General features: G+C 37.4%; 1 protein-coding gene across 11 annotated transcripts in view; it reads right to left on the reverse strand.

The window, feature by feature from the left end:
• TSPAN8 (tetraspanin 8) overlaps window positions 1-19,181 on the reverse strand; it is a 249,805-nt gene that overhangs the window by 19,357 nt on the left and 211,267 nt on the right. For 10 of the 11 annotated variants that reach the window (XM_082351728.1, XM_082351727.1, XM_082351725.1 and 7 more), the window contains exons 6-9: window positions 8,046-8,108; window positions 2,104-2,241; window positions 581-655; window positions 374-481 (exon numbers count right to left, since the gene is read on the reverse strand). In XM_082351728.1, coding sequence (XP_082207854.1) covers window positions 374-481; window positions 581-655; window positions 2,104-2,241; window positions 8,046-8,108 — 384 coding nt within the window. Of the gene's footprint in view, window positions 1-373; window positions 482-580; window positions 656-2,103; window positions 2,242-8,045; window positions 8,109-15,819; window positions 16,023-19,181 lie in introns of all 11 variants that reach the window. The other variant, XM_082351721.1, reaches the window with a different exon arrangement.

Consider the following 19,181-nt stretch of genomic DNA (forward strand, 5'->3'; position numbering starts at 1 on the left):
ATAATTAATTTTATGAGAGAAGGGTGGGCATGGAGGCAGAGAAGGAGAGAGAGAGAAACTCCAAGCATCCCAAACACACTATCCTTCTAAATGGTAAATATTAAAACCCTTATTGATCTGGCTCAATCGAGGCTTAATCTTTCATAAACATATCTTCTTAATCTCTGTCCTAAGCTGCCTCAGAACTTCGTAAGAAGGTGGAAAAAAAATTAGAAATATTCCTGGATTTTTCTTATGGCATAGTGACAGAATAATCAGTCAAAATCTGCAGAAGGGAGAGACATTTTTCAATCTTTAAAGAATACACCTGTTAAAAATTAAGTAAACAGAGAACTATGTCCAACTCTCCAGATAACTTACAAATTCTAATTACCTCTTCTTGAATTTCAGAAAAGGCTTCCTGGAATAGTTTTCCATTTTCATTTGTTGCACTCAAAAGATGTACATTAGTCTGGAGAGTCTCATTCAGAGCACGTTCAGTCTGAAAATTGAAAAGTATTGTTAAATTATTCATGCCAGAAGGTAGCATGTCAATTTTTCAGACTTTTCCAAGATTATTAAGTATCATACGTGTACACACCTTAGATTTGTTAGTAGCTCCTAGGATACCTGCCACCACTTGCAGAAGTAGGATCAGAATCAATCCTATGAAAAACTGAAAGAAAAGAAGAGGAATACATATTACCCCCAGTACATTCAGTAACATCTAGGGGCATTTTGGCACCATACTTCTTTCTGCAGTTGGGATCATATTACAGTTGGAGTATTAACCATGCTCTTCATTTACTCCATCTTTTGCCTCAAGAATCAAAGTTGGGGTCATTACTACTCAGAAACATTTTCTCCAAAGACTGACTAAGGAAAATGGTTAAAACTAAAATCGACTGATAGGACTGTATGCATCGGTATGATGTTGAATGGAGGGAAGTTTGAAAACTTAGATGAAGTTATTTGCATATGATCTTTCTCGTCCTTCATCAAACACAAAGTCAAACTTCAAGACAAACTTCAGAACTGAATACAAAACAACGTCTCTACCACTATTAGAATCACCTGGGGTCTTGTTATAAATATAGAGTCCTGAAATCTGCCTCAGATCTACTGACTCCTACTTTTGGAGGATCCCACAAATTAGTTTTTTTGTTAAAATAAGCTCTGCAAGTAATTAAATTCCCCAAATTGCAAATGAGGCCTTATTAATCAAAAAGCAACTACCAGGGATGCTATTAGAGTCCCATTAAAACTCTATCTTTACCTTCCCTCATAATCAACCATCAGTTAAAAATTATTTGTTCAGGGACTAACACAATACTACTTTTATCAGAGAAACAAGTTTCGATGAGCTCTGATAAACTCATGTCAGATTTCTATCTAGTAAATACTTGATGAATTTTTCTAATATTTTTTTCTATACCCATTTATTGTTTTCTACTGTATATGTGTTAAAAGTGAATATCTGTGGGTTATCCCAACCCAATCTATCCTTGACGCATTCTAAGGGACAAATTTGATTATCTCACACCCTTACAATTTTCGTAGCAGGGACTGTGATTTGACTGTAGCCCACACCCAGACCCATCTTCCATTATTTACTGAAAATAGCCCTTGCACTCTCTAGCCATACCCAAGGCTTTGCAGTTCCCCAAACATGTTAGCATTGTACTGCCAGGTCCTCTCCCTGGAAAGCTCATCACACCCTCACCCATACAAACACCTTATTCACTTCTGCTTCTGGCTTGAAAGTTCCCTTCTCTATCCTTGCCCTTCTCTTCTTGGGCCACCTTCACTGTTGCTAATTGTTTACTTGTCAATCTTCCCTAATGGGTTCTAATTGTTCTCATATCTATGTATCTTTTAGCACAGTATCTGGCACATAGCAGGTACTTAGTAATTGAATGAATGACTGAATGAATAACTAAAATTTGTCTTCTCTCACAGTATCCTCTAATCTAAGATAAATATATTAGTTTCCACAACCAAATCCTCTAAACAAAAGTGAGAGAGTGTCATCAGTCTTGGCAAGTCCTTTTGACAGACAATGGGGATGGGAGATAATCCTTAAAGTCTGAAGGTTGGGTATTGGGATTTTTTGGGAAAACTCACCAAAACAAGCATGAACTGGTTTTCTTTCATGGCTCCAAAGCATCCCAGGAAACCCAGAATCATGATGATAGCACCCACAGCAATCAAGATATTCACAGCAATATAGGGGTTAATGGTAGCATCCCCAGGACTGAGAATCTGAAAATGAAAAAGATCAGTGACAGAAAATCCCTTTTCTTGATGTTTTTTATTCCACAAATATCCACTGGGTACCTACTGTTGTGCCAGGCCCTGTTCTAGGACCTTGAGATACCTCAAGGATGTAAACAAGCAAAAATTCCTGCCTTCAAGGCACTTACATTCTATTCTATTGAGGTATTATTTGTCCAGATAATGTTTCCAATTTTATATTTTTTGAAGATGATATATTGGACGTTGGATGGAAGAAATGAAATAGGCTTTTAAAACACCAATTATTCTAAAAAGCTTAGAAGGACTGGTAGTTTCACCCATGATGTGATCTTTGATTTGCATATTTTGTGTTCTATACCTGAAGGTAGCATCATAAAGCATGTTTTTATGGCAGTTTAATTATTTAAATTATAAAGCCTAAGTTCCTCAAACAGATAGACTCAACAATATGAGTGAATCTCAAAAACATTACACTGAGCTAAATAAACCATATTCAAAAGGGTGATTGCTGTATGATTCCACTCATATGGCATTCAAGAATAGGTAAATCTATGCAAAAATAAACAAATTGGTCCTAATCAAACTTACAAGCTTTTGCATAGCAAAGGAAACCATAAACAAAATGAAAAGACAACCTATGGAATGGAAGAAAATATTGCAGACCATGCGACTCACAAGGGATTAATTTCCAAAATATACAAACAGCTCATGCAACTCAACAACAAAAAATACAAACAACCCAATCAAAAAATGGGCAGAAGAGCTAAATAGACATTTCTTCAAAGAAGACATACAGATGCCTAACAGGCACATGAAAGGATGTTCAACATTGTTAATTATTAGAGAAATGTGAATCAAAACTACAATGAGGTACCATCTCACACAGGTCAGAATGGTCATCATTAGAAAGTCTACAAAAAAACAAATGCCAGAGAGGGTATGGAGAAAAGGGAACCCTCCTACACTGTTGGTGGGAATGTAAGTTGGTGCAGTTACTATGGTAAACAGTATGGAAGTCCCTCAAAAAACTAAAAATAGAGTTGTCATATGATCCAGCAATCCCACTCCTGGGCATATATCTGGACAAAACTACAATTCAAAAAGATATATGCACCCCTACATTCATAGCAGCACTATTTACAATAGCCAAAACATGGAAACAACCTAAATGTCCATTGACAGATGAATGGATAAAGACTATGTAGTGTGTGTGTGTGTGTGTGTGTGTGTGTATACACACACAATGGAATATTACTCAGCCATCAAAAAGAATGAAATAATGCTATTTGCAGCAACATGCATGGACCTAGAGATTATCATATTAAGTGAAGTAAGTCAGAAAGAGAAAGAGAAATACCATATGACATAACATATGTGGAATCTAAAATATGACACAAATGAACTTTTATGGAACAGAAACAGACTCATAGAGAACAGACTTGTGGTTGCCAAGGGGGAGGAGGGTGGAGAAGGGAAGGACTGGGAGTGTGGGATTAGCAGATGTAAACTATTATCTATAGAATAGATAAACAACTAGGTCCTACTGTATAGCACAGGGAACTATATTCAGTATTCTGTGATAAATCAGAATGGAAAAGAATATGAAAAAGAATATATATGCATGACTGAGTCACTTTGCTGTACAGCAGAAATTAACACAACATTGTAAATCAACTATATTTCAATTTTAAAAAGTATCCATTTGGGAAATAAATAAAGAAGAATAGGTAAATCTAAGCTATGATGATAGAAATCAGAGCAGTGTGGCCTTTGAGCAGAGTATGAAGGAAAGAAGGAACTGACTGCAAAGGGATATGAAGGAACTTTTATGAGTTAATAAAAATGCTTTGCATTTTGATTGTAATAGTGATTACATAGGTCTATACATTTGCCAAAACAAACAAAAATTTAAACTAAGAAAATAAAATAAGTCTAGTTTCTAATATTCCATATCAAGTCTATCTCCTTGTTCCCAGGAAGTATATAGTCTATAGAGTCTTCCAGAGATTCTTTATTTTGACTGACTATTTAGTAACGGGATATTGAGGAAAATATCCTAGGGCCCATTATGATGGGTTGGGCTACCCATTCTGCATAATTTGGTTCTTCTCTCCCCCACATGTATACTCTTCATCACTTTCATAACACCTAGCCTCAATCTATCTCTTGCTCTACAGATATGTCCAGAAGTAAATCACAATTAAAAAGTGAAACCTTGTGCCTCTGTTATATTCGAGTGCTATGTGTAGCCCATCTACTTCTTATGACCTCTATCTACTGGGCTATTTCTAGGTAGACCACTAGGTCTTACACTAGCTCAGAGACTGCCTCTTGGAATCTGCTGCACAGCATGTAGACCAGCTCCTTTAACAGGAAATACCAAAATAAAAAACAAAACAAGCAAACACACACTACTATTCATGATCTTTACATTTTTAAAGACTTTTTAAATCAACTCATAGCCTAGACAAAACCTTTATTTGATAATCAGGAGGAAGGAATATGCTAAAGTTGTAAGAGCACTAAAACCCAAAATCTATATTCCAGTCAGAATCTTTATAAATAACTAAGTTTCTAACCATAGAACAGTCAACTAACCCTACTGGGCTCCAGTTTCTCACTTATAAAGGGAATTAGGTCAGCCTCTGTGATACCTAAGGCTTCCTTTGTCTCTAAGGGTCTATGCTTACAGATAATGTTTCGATTTACATATTTAGAAAGCTGGGTTATGTCCTAAAGATTTTCTTTTTGTCTCTTTTTCAGGTTTTCTGTTTTTTTTGTTGTTGTTGTTGGTTTGCTTGTTAAGATTGGAGCTAAGAAATCAGTTTCGTTAATAAACAGGCATGGTAACTGAGTCAAAATAGATAATGACCAAAAAAACCCTAAAAAAGCAGCATTAGAAACCCCGTTCTATCTACTCACCATCAAAGACTGCTTCACTAGTACATTGTGGCCAATGCAGGAAAACCCTAAGGTATCTAAGACAGTTTAAGCCTCAATGGCTGAGTTATGAAGACTTGGTTAGTCAGTCCAGATATAGAAACAATAGGTCAAATATCTACCAGTGAGACCTGGATAGTGCGGCCAGCACTTATTTGGCAGGTAATGAGGCACTTCTCTGAGACTGATCTGGGCAGAGTGACCCACTGCCAGAGTGGCCAGAAAGCAATGTGTTGGCTACCTGAGGATCACTGTTTCAAGTCCAGCTCAACAAGTGGCTATTCTTATTCAGAAAAGAAATAGAAATCTGAGTTCAGGTATTTGTTCTGGGGGAGAGACAGGAGAGTTTTAAAAGCTGTCTTGGATGAACACTGTCTGTGTGTGTCTTAGAACAAGGGGAGAATTTCTACAGGAAGGGACATGGCTGAACTTTGAAGAAGAGGGCTCAGGGTCCTCTTTGGATTATAAAGGATCTCCTGGGACAAGGATGGTTGTGCATACATTTTGCCTCATGCAGGGCTGAGTTCATCCTGATGGAGAACAAGGCATCCCTAAGGAGACACTTTAGCACCAAAAGCTTTGCTAAAAGATGTGCATAAAGACATCGTGACATCCTTGTTTTCTGTGTTTGCACTCAGGTTTCTCCTTCTAAAACTTTTTCCTCTGTTTTTCCACTAGTAAAATTCAGTTTTCTGCACAGTCTTGATTCTTTGTCACTGACTTTGAATAAAAATAAATCAAGCCAATTTCACGTAAGTCAAGCTGGTTAAAATCGTCCTGGAAGATACTGACTTTTGTTTAGGGTGAGAGGCTTACAGAGCACAAGAGTCAAAATGTAACTAAAGATGCTGCCTAGCTCTATTAAGTCATTCTTATCCCCAGATTCACAGTAACACCCTCTCAAGGACAACAGTTTTTTAATACATTCAATGTGTGTGATTTCTTAGGCTCAACACCAAGTTTGTTTACCAGAAGCACTGGGGGGAAGTAAAATGTTCCCATATCAAACAAATAAAATAAAATTTAAAAATAGAATACAGGCTGCATACACATCTTAAAAAGGCCAAAGCACCCTCTAAATCAATAGCTTTTAATCTCTGTGCTTAATTATGAGCCCCAAAGTCAAACATCAGTTTCTAAATGATTCTAAGAATCTTCAAATACTCCTCTACGACTCAAATCCCAGAGTCCAAGGGCATCAAGAAGTCACAGATATATTTATATCACTATAAAACAACAAATGAAATCCTGATGGACTAGAATGTTACCAACTATCGCCACACCTATCCCCCATTCAATTTCTTCACCATGGTGAGGCACAGAATGAAGAGGCAGCGAATTGCCACTGTGACTCTCTGGGTTCTCTAATGGTAGAAAGCAAATTTTAAGGAAAAGAAAAGAAAAGGAAAGAGAGAAGAGAAAATAAAAGAAAGGAAAGAAGAGAAGAGAAAATAAAAGAAAGGGAAAGGGAAAAAGGAAAGGAAAGGGAAAAGAAAGAGAGAGAGGGAAGGAGAGAAGGAAGGGAAAAAAGGAAGGAAAGAAAGAAGGAAAAGAAGGAGAGAAACAGAGTGAGAGAGCAAGAAAAAAAAGTCCAAAAACACCAATCCTTTTAAAAAGGGAATCAGAACAGATGTCAATTTGCTTTTGCTTTTAATATTTCTTTCAACTAGGCTATGTCCAATGGCATGTAACTGCACCGTGGTATAAGTTTTAATAGGAAATGCATTACCTTAATTTCTGTTTTAATAATATCTTAATAATTATTAAATAGGAATCAACATTCCTCTTAGAGAGGGGGAACTTCATTTAGGCAAACACTTTGAAAGGGCCCTAGGAGTACATGTGAGCCTGAATAGTGGCAAGAGCCCAGATAACAAAGAACAAGGTAACTGCCCTGCGTGAGATAAGAATCGTAACTTGCGGGGTGTAACGCCCCTGGGAAGAAGCGAGCTGGGAGAATGGAAGAGGGGAGCCAGGAAATGGTGCCAGGCACCGTGTTAAGTGAAACTGACAGACCAACCCTCCCACATGCTCACCCTTCTCCCACCCCACACACACACACTCTTTCCACACTTGTGACACTGTGGTACAGAACAGAGACAGTGTGTGTGGAATCCAAAGACCAGAGCTAGAATTAATTGTAGGAACTAAACTTCCTCCAGACCCGCAGAAATCTTGGTAAGACCTTTGCCACCCATGGAACAGTGTGCGGTGGGGCACAGGGGATCATGCTAATCTTATCTTGGTGTCAGGAGGCTGGACATCGCCAGTCAACTGCTGAGTTACACCAGTGTGACCGGCATCTTACTGTTACAAGGGGTTACCCTCAATACCATGTGCCCCAAGTAATTACCAACTATCTTTGTACTTTGCTGCCTTTAAAACACAGATTCAAATTCTTCTTCTCCAAGAGAACTTCTCACCTTCTTTTCTTTTGGATCACTACCCCACCTTGAGAATCAGCCAAATTATTGTCAATACCTTGTACAAAAATTGCTCTTGGTGGGGAGGCAAGGTGGTCTATATCCTCTAGATAACTTCAGGCTGCACTTCAGCAAATAACGAAGGAGGCTAATTTCTGCTTTGGCCCCTTCCCATTTCCTCCTTCATTGCAATCTTCCTATTTGGGGAATAACATCTTCTCCATTCTCTAGAAGGATTGATCAATGCCTAGCACAGTGTCAGGCACATAGTGAGTAATTTTGATTAAATTTAATTAAATTATAAAATCACAGATCAGCACAAATGATTACATGAGTCAGTTAAGGAAATGCTATAGAAATATTTTATTATTATTATTACTGTCATTACTTTCATCATTATAAGAGAAATAAACTACTTTGGCAGCAGAGAAACTTGTATTTACTTACCTCTCGACCGTCTTTGCCTACTCGTAGCCAAATTGCTACTGCCAGGATTGAGGTACCACATAGCTGCAGAAAAAAGAAAAAAATGTTAGAGTACGCCTAAGATAAACTACAACTCTAATTCCACACACCTCTAGCCATCTGGTAACAATGGTTTATCATTAATTCTACCATTACAACCTAAAAGACATAAATGAGGCATATTTATGTGTAGATAATTGCTAAAATGTTCTGTTGTAATTGGAAAGTTTGATAAGAATAATCTGTTTTCCATCCACTGCAGGGGAGGGGAAAGATGGTTTTCCATGTTTCAACTCTTAACTGCGTTTCTGCTAGGTATTAACATATAAAAGATAGGTAATAACAGTTTAAAGACAAAATATCCTTATTGGGCCTCTGGGTTTGTCTTTGAGAAGCTGTCTTAGACCATAACGGAAGGGAATAACTGATTAATCACCAAACGTTCCTTCAAGATTCAAGAAGTCAGGATGTACAGGGAACAGCAGAACATTTGACAAAATTTGCAGTTAAGCAACAAGGGTTTATGACACTTTTTGAACCCAAATAAGCTCTTTTAAAAATAAGCTCTTTTAGGTAGTAAAGCTTACCCAGAGAAGAGGAACAATGAGGAACAGTATTTAAAGTCTTAAATTCCTTTAATGACTTTACCAGATTATTTAATTTGGACCAAGACCAACACATAAAATGTGAAACACATTTTACTTTAATGTAAGAAAAAAACCTTGTCTTTCAGCTTTGTTTTGTTTTTTAAGGTATAGATGTTGCGGCCTCAAAAAAAAAAAAAAAAAAACCCAAGATCTATTATTAGATAGAGATGTTGAGAACAAGCTTGGTAACATACCAGACACAGCAGTAGACCTTGGAGGAGTTTCTAGACTATTCTGGCCTGAGGGTTCTCTGACAGAGAAATGCCTGAGTCCTCCAAACCCCATGACTTTGTAGTATCATTGCTTTCATGCATGGTTGGGCCATATGCCCAAAACCCCCAAACAGCAGTTTCACTTAACGGCTTCTCATTACGTTTGCTTTGGGAGTAGAGTCGGGGCTTTGCGAAAGGAATAGGCAGTGCAAACAGCAGCTGAACCTATGCTCCCTAAAAGATCTCAAAATTCATCTAGGTTCAAGCCCTTCATTTCAGATTAAAGAAACTGGAATCCCAAGAGATAACAACGGTCACATGGTAAAAATCCAGCACCACTCCTAATCTAGCCCCACCCTTACTACATGCTTCAACTCCTGCAAAACAACAAATGCAATGGAAAACCAAAGCTTTTTACCAAAGAGCTCTTTGCCAAATCACCAAATAACCTATACAATTTAATTATCTTATAGGTGTGCACACGCACACACTATAAACTGCAAATCTTTGAATAAACAGTTTAAGAGCCTGAAAACTCTCCTTATTTCTTTTCCTCTTTTCCACTAAATCCTAATTTCATTTGCAGATGGAGATAAATGCTATTTTAGTGGTTCTTTGTTAATAAATAAACCTGCAAGAATTTATATCAAATGATGAGACCCTCTGTGATTTTCAGTAATTTTATAACAGTTGGATTTTTTGTTATTCCAATTTGTTCACTGATATTTTTCTTTCTCTTTTTTCTCCTTTCATAGGTAGATTTACATTGTTTGTCTTAATAGTCACTCTGGCTTTCAGCTTTAAATGAAAATAACATTATCTGAATAGCTATTATGATTATCATCTTAATCTGATGTTTTTATAAAACTATCGATGAGAATATTTTAAGAACTGTATCATAATTTGCTAATTAAATTAATTAAAAGTAATTGGTTTTCTGTCAGGAACAATCAGTCTAGAGCCATGATTGGTACTAACCTGTTTTATCCCAGTTGTTACAAGATTGATCATCATAATTGTTCTTTGAGCCCTTTCTCCAGTTTGGCTTTAAGGGTTTGCCCCTGATCTTTTTATAATGTTTTAAATAATTTGGAGTATGAATTAAGAAATAAGCATCTAGGTATGTCCTTCTTTCTGTTGATAAGGTTGTAAAAGGAAATTAGCTGGTATGTTAGGCCCCCAGGTTAGCCATCAGTGGACACTGCAGAACCTTACTAGGCCTACACCCCACTACCCTTTTCTGGTTTCTCTTTGAAGAAAGTCACTGTTGTTGCCACTCAGCTCTCATGGGACATCCTTCTTTTTATGAAATTAGGATGCAGTTGGTCTGAGCCAGCATTCTAAGAAATTATGTAATTGATGTTTGCTTATGAATATGCTATGGACTGAATTATGTGCCCCTAAATTCATATGTTGAAACCCTAATCCCCAGTGTGACTGTATTTTGAGATAAGTACCCAAAGTGGAGGCCAGACTCAGAGCATCTCCCTCCAGCCACACAGATTCCTTGCCCCACGAGGCCAGAGGAGGAAAAGAGTAGGACTAAAATACTATCACACCGGATTCCAATATTTTTAAATTAAAAAGCAATATGATTGTTGGAACTGGGAAAACAGCATTAATTGAATTATTATTGTGTGTCAGTCCTTGGTCACAGGCTTTCATAAAGTATCTTAGTTAAACTTCACCATTGATCCTGCTGCGTAAAATTACCATCCTCGTTTAACAAGTGCAGGGACTGAGGCAAAGAAAAATCAAGGAACATGTTCCAGGCCACAAAGCAATGTAGATTCAGGATTTGAATCTCAGTCTGCCTGTTTCTTCAAAATCAACTTTCCATTCTTCTAATTTATGATAGAAGAATTTCTGTCTTATCATAATTCTTGCCATTTTATTTCTTCCTCTGTTTCAAAATCCAAATTGGAATTTACTCATCACTCTGCAGAGTGGTTTCATACTCCTGACTCATAAAAAAGCCTGTACAATGATGGCTGAAACGTCTGTTTCTTAAACATTTATTTAGCATTATTCTGAGTTCTTTATATGTATTAACCCATCTAAACTTCACAACAACCCATGAAGTAGATATTACTACTATCCCGATTTTACAGATAAGGAACTATAAAGCACAGAGAGGTTAACCAATTTCCCCAGGGCCACACAGCTGGTGGTGAAGGAGCTGAGGTTCAGCTCTTAGCCTCTGGGCTCCAGTGTCTTTGTCACTGTTTAAGTTCCAAGCTGACTGCATAGGGGCAGGCAACCACTGTATTTACAAAGTTCACACATTTCAGCCATAGTCAAGTCTATCTTGGGGGATTTCTTCAATCAGAATGAAATATAATTGCACCCTAGTTTTCAGTTATCCTGTCTCATAGTTATGTCTGCTCTGCTTCAACTCTCTTCATTGCGCTCGGCACAACCAATCTAGTGTCCCAGGTACCATATAAAATACAACGATGACATTGAAATGCTGGTTCCTGAACTCTCTCAATTCCTGAATTCCTTGTGCTCTCTTCAAAACTCTTCATGTGTTGGCTTCCTTCAGTTGCTAACACCTTTGGCTTTACAACTTGGCTCCTCCTTCTCACCTTCCCCCATTTGGGTTTGGTAATGTTACATCACTCTGCTTTCCTTCATAAAGAGCCAGCCCTTCCACGGCTCTCTGCCTCTGGCAATGGTTCCACTGTATCTGTGGGCTAAAGGCCCTGTGTTCCATGCTTACCCAGACCCCTAAGACACTCCAAGCATCCACAACACTCCCATGCTTGACTTATCTAAGAGGAGCGTAAGAAAATGTGGGCAGTTTATCTGTTTTGACACAAGACTCAGAGAAATAGGTTTTGCACCTATGATTTACCTATTATCTACCGCACCTCTAATTCACTCTAATTTGCATCAAACTCTAGCATGAGTGATTAGGAATGATTTTTACTTTCTCACGTTTTTCTTCAATTACTAATTCTAACAAATAGAAATCACTGCATATTTAGGTGGCATATCTCAAGTTCTCTCACAAAAGAAACTGGTATGTTTAGCTTAAATGACCATATGCATATCTTAGAGATATTCCAACATCTGGCCCTACTTTGCAAAGGCTTAGTTTCTCGAAAGTTACACCAGAAAGAATTCATTTGAAAACATAAGGCCATGGATGCCTACAAGAAAACCACATCAGTGGGACCGTAAAATATTTGCTTAAGTAAACATTAGAAATGTGACAAATTGCTAATTTCCTATGAAGGATTATAAAATTCCAGCTGAGAACTCTGGGCTGGGAGTAGAGGGGAGAGTAGAAATAGGGATGGTTCCCTAACCTCACAGACTCCTCCTGCTCTAGCTTGTGAATGAAAATATTGATGTCACCTGTTGGCTGAGACGTTATCACTGGTCTTTACAACTGTTGCTCTTACTCAAGATGTCTCATATAAAGATTATAGGTCCCATCACTATGCTGATGGGAAGAACAAGGCCTTTTAAGGGAAGTTAGAAATATCTAACTGAAATCCGTAGCATCAGAAAGACTTCATTATCAGAAAAACAGAGATAACGGTAACCATAAAATAATCAGAGCTCTCCAGGAAAGCAGTAACAATGTCTGGGTACAGTATTGTACAGATGTCTACAACTCACCTTGTACTCATATCAAATTTATAATCCTGAACCTATAACATACCCCTTTCCTAGACTGTCTTTTTTTTCATTTCAGTTTAAAATTCAGATCTGTTTCAAATTCCTATTAGCTATTGAATAGCTATTCATTAGCTATTTAATGAAATACTGACCTCTGATGTATTTTAAACAGCCATCAACACTTTGTATGCTGTTTTTATACAACATGGATATATTTTGACTCTTTCATAATTTGAGGATTGTTACTAGTTTGAAGACTTTGAGACGTTATTAAAGTAGAAGCCATGCATTTATTAGCATATTTATATTTCAGCTTGTTTAAATGGCTCATATATATTCTGCATCATAAAGAGACAATGGTTGCAGGTTTTTAGAAACAGATATCAAGACTTCTTGGAGAAATGCTAATTCCAGGTCTGGGGCAGGAAATAGGGAAGTGAGCCTGGAACATCTTATCATCCCAAATAGTGAAGAAGTTATCAAAGTTATTAGGGTCAGGTCAAAAGGACTCAGGAGCCAACTTGAAGACTCTCCCACTGACCAAAAATGGAATAAATTGCACATCAACGAGGATAAGAACTGTGATGGTATTTAAATCTATTATTTCATAAGAATATTTAAAGAAATACTTGCTTATCACTGTTGTATGATACCAGAAAATAAACTTATCACTTTGAAATCTGCTGAGTAAAGAGTAAGAAACATTTATGCTGCCTTTCTTTTTTTTTTTTTTTTTAATTAATTAATTTATTTATTTTTTATTTTTGGCTGTGTTGGGTTTTCGTTTCTGTGCCAGGGCTTTCTCTAGTTGCGGCGAGCAGGGGCCACTCTTCATCGCGGTGCGTGGACCTCTCACTATCGCGGCCTCTCTTGTTGCGGAGCACAGGCTCCAGATGCGCAGGCTCAGTAATTGTGGCTCACGGGCCCAGTTGCTCTGCAGCATGTGGGATCTTCCCAGACCAGGGCTCGAACCCGTGTCCCCTGTATTGGCAGGCGGAGTCTCAACCACTGCGCCACCAGGGAAGCCCCTATGCTGCCTTTCTTAAAAAATAAAAACTGGGCACTAATGGTAACCAATTAGTAAATGCTAACTCTCTCCTTATTGAAAGTATTCCAGCTAGTAAATGAAGAAAATGATAGAAATAGTATGTCACCAGTTTGAAACTCAGTGAACTGATGGGTTGAGGTTCTTAAGCATCAATAGCTACTAACATCACAAAAAGTGAGATGGTCAGACAGTATACACCTCTTGATGAAAGAACAAAATATCACTTATAAGCTAGTTGTGTCCCATCCCCCAAAATAATATCCTGAATCTTATCAAACTGCCAAGTGCAACTACTAAGTTAGAGATAACACAGAAGACAAGGGAACAGGTTAAACTATACCATGGGTATTCAAATAGCAAAATCCAGATCACAGAAAATGCAATAGGACAAACCAAACACACAAGTACATAAAACTTCCAGGGTGGGGGAAAGATGAAGATGGATGGAGAACCTAAAGATGAAAGTTGACATAAAAGATATATCAACCAATCAATCACAATGCGTGGACCTTGTTTGTATTCGGATTCAAAGAGGAACATTTGTGAGGCAATTGGAAATTTGAACCCTGGATAGATACTTGATAATCAATTTTAAAATTCTTATTAAGTTTTTAGTGTGATGACATTGTGGGTGCATTTTTTCAAAAAAAGAATTATTTGTCTTTTAGAAATATACACTAAAGTATTTACAGATGAAATAGTATATCCAGGATTTGCTTCAAAATAATATGGGGTGGGGAAAGTGGATGAGAATATGGACCGGGAAAGATTGGCCATGGTTTCATGGCTTTTGGGGCTGGATGATGGGGTTGATTATCCTTTTCTATTTTGTGAACGTTTGAGGTTCTCCACAATAAAAAGTTAAAAGCAAAACCAACCAAAGTACATAGGAATTTCTTTGTTTATATTCTAATCTCAATGTTTAACCAATTTTAAATATTTCAAGGGAAGAAATTTATCAGAACAAACTTTAAAAATCTGGCATATATTCATGAGCTTCATTTAGTATTTGCAAAAGCAGCCCATTCTTCTAAGGAAAAGAGGAAGTACAAAGAACAAACCTTTCTTATTTTATTTTATTCATTTATAGTCTCACTTACTTATTTTCTTTACCAATATATATCACTTGTACTCATTAGGGCTACTGACATTGAATGGAAAGTCATTCTAGACAATAAGACTATATTCATCTATTTAAGTTTAGCTAGGTACATCATTATTTTAACAGGACAGAAATTTACCAACATGTTGATACCAGCTGCCTATTTACTAAAGATAACCAGGTAAAAAAACAAAACCAGAACTTTCTCCTGCTTATACTGCATAAGCCATTTTTTAATCCAGTACACAAAATAATTTTTTCATTTAAGTATTTTGGGCTATTTCTATTGACTTACTTTTGAACAATCTTTAATTGCATCATTTATATTACAAATGATAACATCAATTTTCCAACATCCCAACATCCAACATCCCTTAACCATTTTGCCTTTCCATATTTCATTTTTCAACTTTCCAATGTTAGATTTTGCTTATCAATTTATTTGTTATTTCTTATGTCTGCAGACTTTCAAGAGAAACGTAAGAGCTGGCTAAAACACAAACCCTGTTGATTAAAAGATGGGGCAATGACACATCAAAATACTAACTTTAAATTTCTGATACAAAACTAGTGCCTTAGTTTAATCTTTCCATGATTAAGTAATTTTACTGTTACTCTTTAAAGTTTAGCATGACCATTGTTTCTTCTTCGGATCTCTGAAAATGATCCTCTTCTCACGTCTTTCTCATCACACCCCACCATCCACCTGTTTCAAACCCAGAGGTAAAGGTTAGAATTTAGGAGGTAGGCTCCAAATGGAATCAAATCAGATTTTTCCCACAGGGTCCTTAAACTAGGGAGGCCTGAATGATATACAACTAAGAATTGTCCTTTAGTTAAGGGGTATTTTTTTTCCTCTGTGATTGTTTTGTAACAATATCAAAACATTTATGAAATGTTTACCCCCACAGAACCTGAAGTGCACTTTTTTGAGTCACTGGCTCATTTTCAATTACTGAAATAACCAAAGAAAGAACAAACACATCCAAACAAGTAAATGGAAAATACCCTCTCCTCCTCTCCTATTTCTCTCATGCAGAGTCTGTTCTCATTTATGATATTTATATCAAGATACCCTTTCTTGCATAAAATTGATAATTACAAGAAAAACACTCACCCAGGACACGAAGTTGAAGATAAACATAGAATATTTTATACAGACACTCACACCTGCCATGTCGGAAAAGGATCAGGAATCCAGATGCTGTGAGTTTAACCGTTCCTTCTAGGATTGTTCTGCAATGGCTCTGGAGTAATTTGCCTGCAGAGGTTTCTGTGTTCACGGCCTCAGAGCAGAAATAGAAAGCAAAGAAGTTGGGGCTGGGGGTGTGGAGGGTGGATAATCCAGTTATTAAAGTGGATTAAAAAAGTAACACACACAGTTAAATATCACAAGGTCTATCACTAGGCAGGTGTGTTCTTTTGCTTGTCGTGGCCCCTAGGGTACTGGGCCAGAATATTTATGATCCTTTCTCCAAAACTGCCTTCTGTAAAGTAAACAGATACCAAGTTAAGGGAGTGGTGCTAGAGCAGGGAGAGAATGGCACAGCGATAGGAGGTTGTTGATTTCAGATACCACAACCCGACTTCCCCTGCCTCTATTTCAACTACAGGGAAATAAGATTGTTTTGCCCTGAGATAAAGGGATATTGTGTCTCAACTCATTTTTGCACTGCCTTTTCTCAAGAGTGCAAAATTTCTTCTAGATACAACAAGATGCATTTAGAAATCTGCAAAGTCTGAAGGCTTAAGACACAGCAACCTTTTATCCTTAACCCCAGAATGGTGGGAACAACCATAACATGGCCCTGCCTCCCAAAGCTTCTAAGTTTATTTCAAAACAATTCCATGGAGCCGCCTTCAGTGCAGTGCAGCTGGGGGTAGCGGGGAGGGAGAGGCTGCCCTCTCCATCACAAGACCATTTAGTTTTTATCTTTATTTCTTTATGATGTAAAAGGGAAAAAATTCTCAGGAGTTACTCTCTGACTGTCCCTATTGTGTTCATTCTCTAACATGTAGCCATTCTGAGAGCTCAGTTTGTTTTTTAAGGTGGGCCCTCTACTCCTCTTCCTCTGACAAATTGTATCTAACAACACTCCTCTCCACTAACTCAGTGTCTGGATTCTCTGGTCCCCTTGGACAAAAAATTCAGAATGAGAAGGTGGTCATAGTTCAGTGAACATAGATTGTACAATTTGTTTTTCGTGCTAATAGAAGGCAGCTGGCACAGGTAGAGGCAAAATTCCCTGACCTAATCAGGGAGGTGTAGACTGCTTTTCTGTAAACAGTTTGGGTCATGCTAGTTTCCACATCCTGCCTCTAAAAGGGAGCTCTTTTTCCCCCAAATAAAAGAACCGTATACTTCAAAAATTGTTGGGGAAAATAATTCTTTAAAATCTTTGTGAAGTTCTATACAATAAGCAAGCATGGACTTCTTAAAAATTTGATTAGCTAAAAGAATATTTTTCTAATTTACACTGACAAAGGTGTCTTTGAAACAATCCCATTACCTGACTATTAAACATAATATATTTTTAATGTAATAGTGACAATAATATCTAGTGTTAAGACCAAATTTAGGATTAGTTCAAAAATAATCGCTTAATATTTAATCACTAAAATTGTTGGTGCTCTATGCTGTTTCCTCCTAGAAAATGGAAATAATTTCACAAACTTCTACTGAGACATTAATGTATATAGGATTATCCATGGCTGAAAGAAGAGAGTTTTTGCTTAAATGAAAAAACAAATGGATTTATAGACCTAGAATTGATTATTTATAGTTTAGAGATAAAATCAAAAGAAATATATAGATTACAATGCTGTTTTGTTGACAAGAATATATTGAGTACCTACTGAATTCCAGTTTGGAATAGATTTTTTTGTAGATGCTGAATCTCCTTAAGAAGAATATAGTCTTTAGCTAAATCATTATTGAACCCAAAAACATAAAATTCGATGGATGTGCTTTTACAGCAAAATTACTCTGTGTGTTAGAACACTCAGTCCAATTCAAATCTATATGAAACAGTTCACTCCTCTAAGTTCCTATCTCAGTAAATTTTATAATCACACAACATTTGCCCAAGCTAAATGCTGCAGAGTCATTTTGTATTCCTCTTTCTTTGTTGCCTTATGTCCAATCACTTCCCGGAGTGTGTTGAGCTCCTACATTTCCTTCAAACCTGTTTCTTCCATCTCATCCTTTTGCTTTTCAGCTTTTTATCATCTCTTACTTGAGCCATTTCAATAGAACCATAATTAGTTTTCTTGCCAACATTTTCCCCCTCCTATCCATCTTAGCACTCCAGAATTTTCTCTTTTCTTTCCGCAATTCCCTTTATAAAATACTTATTGATCATGTAATTCCCCTGATTAAAAACCAATCTAAGGATGGTTTCCTGTTACCTAAAGGATAAATTCAGACTCCATAGAATGGCACTTAAAGCACATGGCAAACAGGCCTCTACTCATCTCCCAGAACTTTCTCCTGTTCCTCTCTCCCAAGACAGCCTCCACTCTTAGATTCCATAACCACAAAATTATTTCACAGGCCTAGTATATACCTGGGGCTTTTATGCCTCTGTGCATGTTGTTCCTTCTTCCTGGACTATCCTTTCCCACCTTCTCTACTTAGTGAATTATTGCAACCACCCCTTGGTGCTCAGCTCAAATGGCACCTCACTGGCGGAAGCGTCCCCTTCTTTATCCACTGCCCCTACTCTGGGCAGACCTCCTTGCTTCTCAATCCTTATGCCCATTATAATTTGAACAAAGCTTTAGTCTAAAATTGCCATCCTTTACAACACTGATTTTTGTGTCCACCCTCTGATTTTTTAATACATGAAAGGCCAAGATCCTGACTTACTTATCTCTATACCCACAGCGGCTGGCATTGAAGATAAAGGGATGTGCGATTACAGCCAAGATTTCTAGAAAGTTCAACCGAGATTCCCTCATGGATTTCCAAGCAACTACCAACGTGTTTCCTCTCCTCACAATAAAAGTCAGCTTTTGGGTAAAGAGAAATATTTCCTTTATTTTGGGACTTGTCAGCACCTTAACTTGCAAATGTTTAAGAAGATGACAAAGTACATAGCGATTCCCAAATGCATGTGACCCCAGAACATATTTTTGAAAGACATATACATGGATCAGTGCTATAGCACTTACTTATAGAAACACTGATCTAGACAAGCCCACACATTTTATACATGAGAAAAGGGTATCCCAGAGAGACTGAGTAGCCCAAGCTCACAAAGCTGGTTAGTGGCAGAGCTCTTTCTAAAAATGAGGTCTTATGATGATCAGATCAGTATTCTGTCCACTTGCATCAACTATCTCTTAGGTTATGTAGTGTGATTGTAAGATGAGTCAGTTACCACCTTAGATCATGAGAAATTGTCATATAACAGAGTTAACAGTGAAGGGAAGCGGGTAGGGCAGGGCTAGAGAGTGTCAGCAATAACTCTTAGGCCC

This window comes from Balaenoptera borealis (assembly GCF_965194805.1).
Source record: "Balaenoptera borealis genome assembly, chromosome: 13".
Taxonomy (NCBI): domain Eukaryota; kingdom Metazoa; phylum Chordata; class Mammalia; order Artiodactyla; family Balaenopteridae; genus Balaenoptera; species Balaenoptera borealis.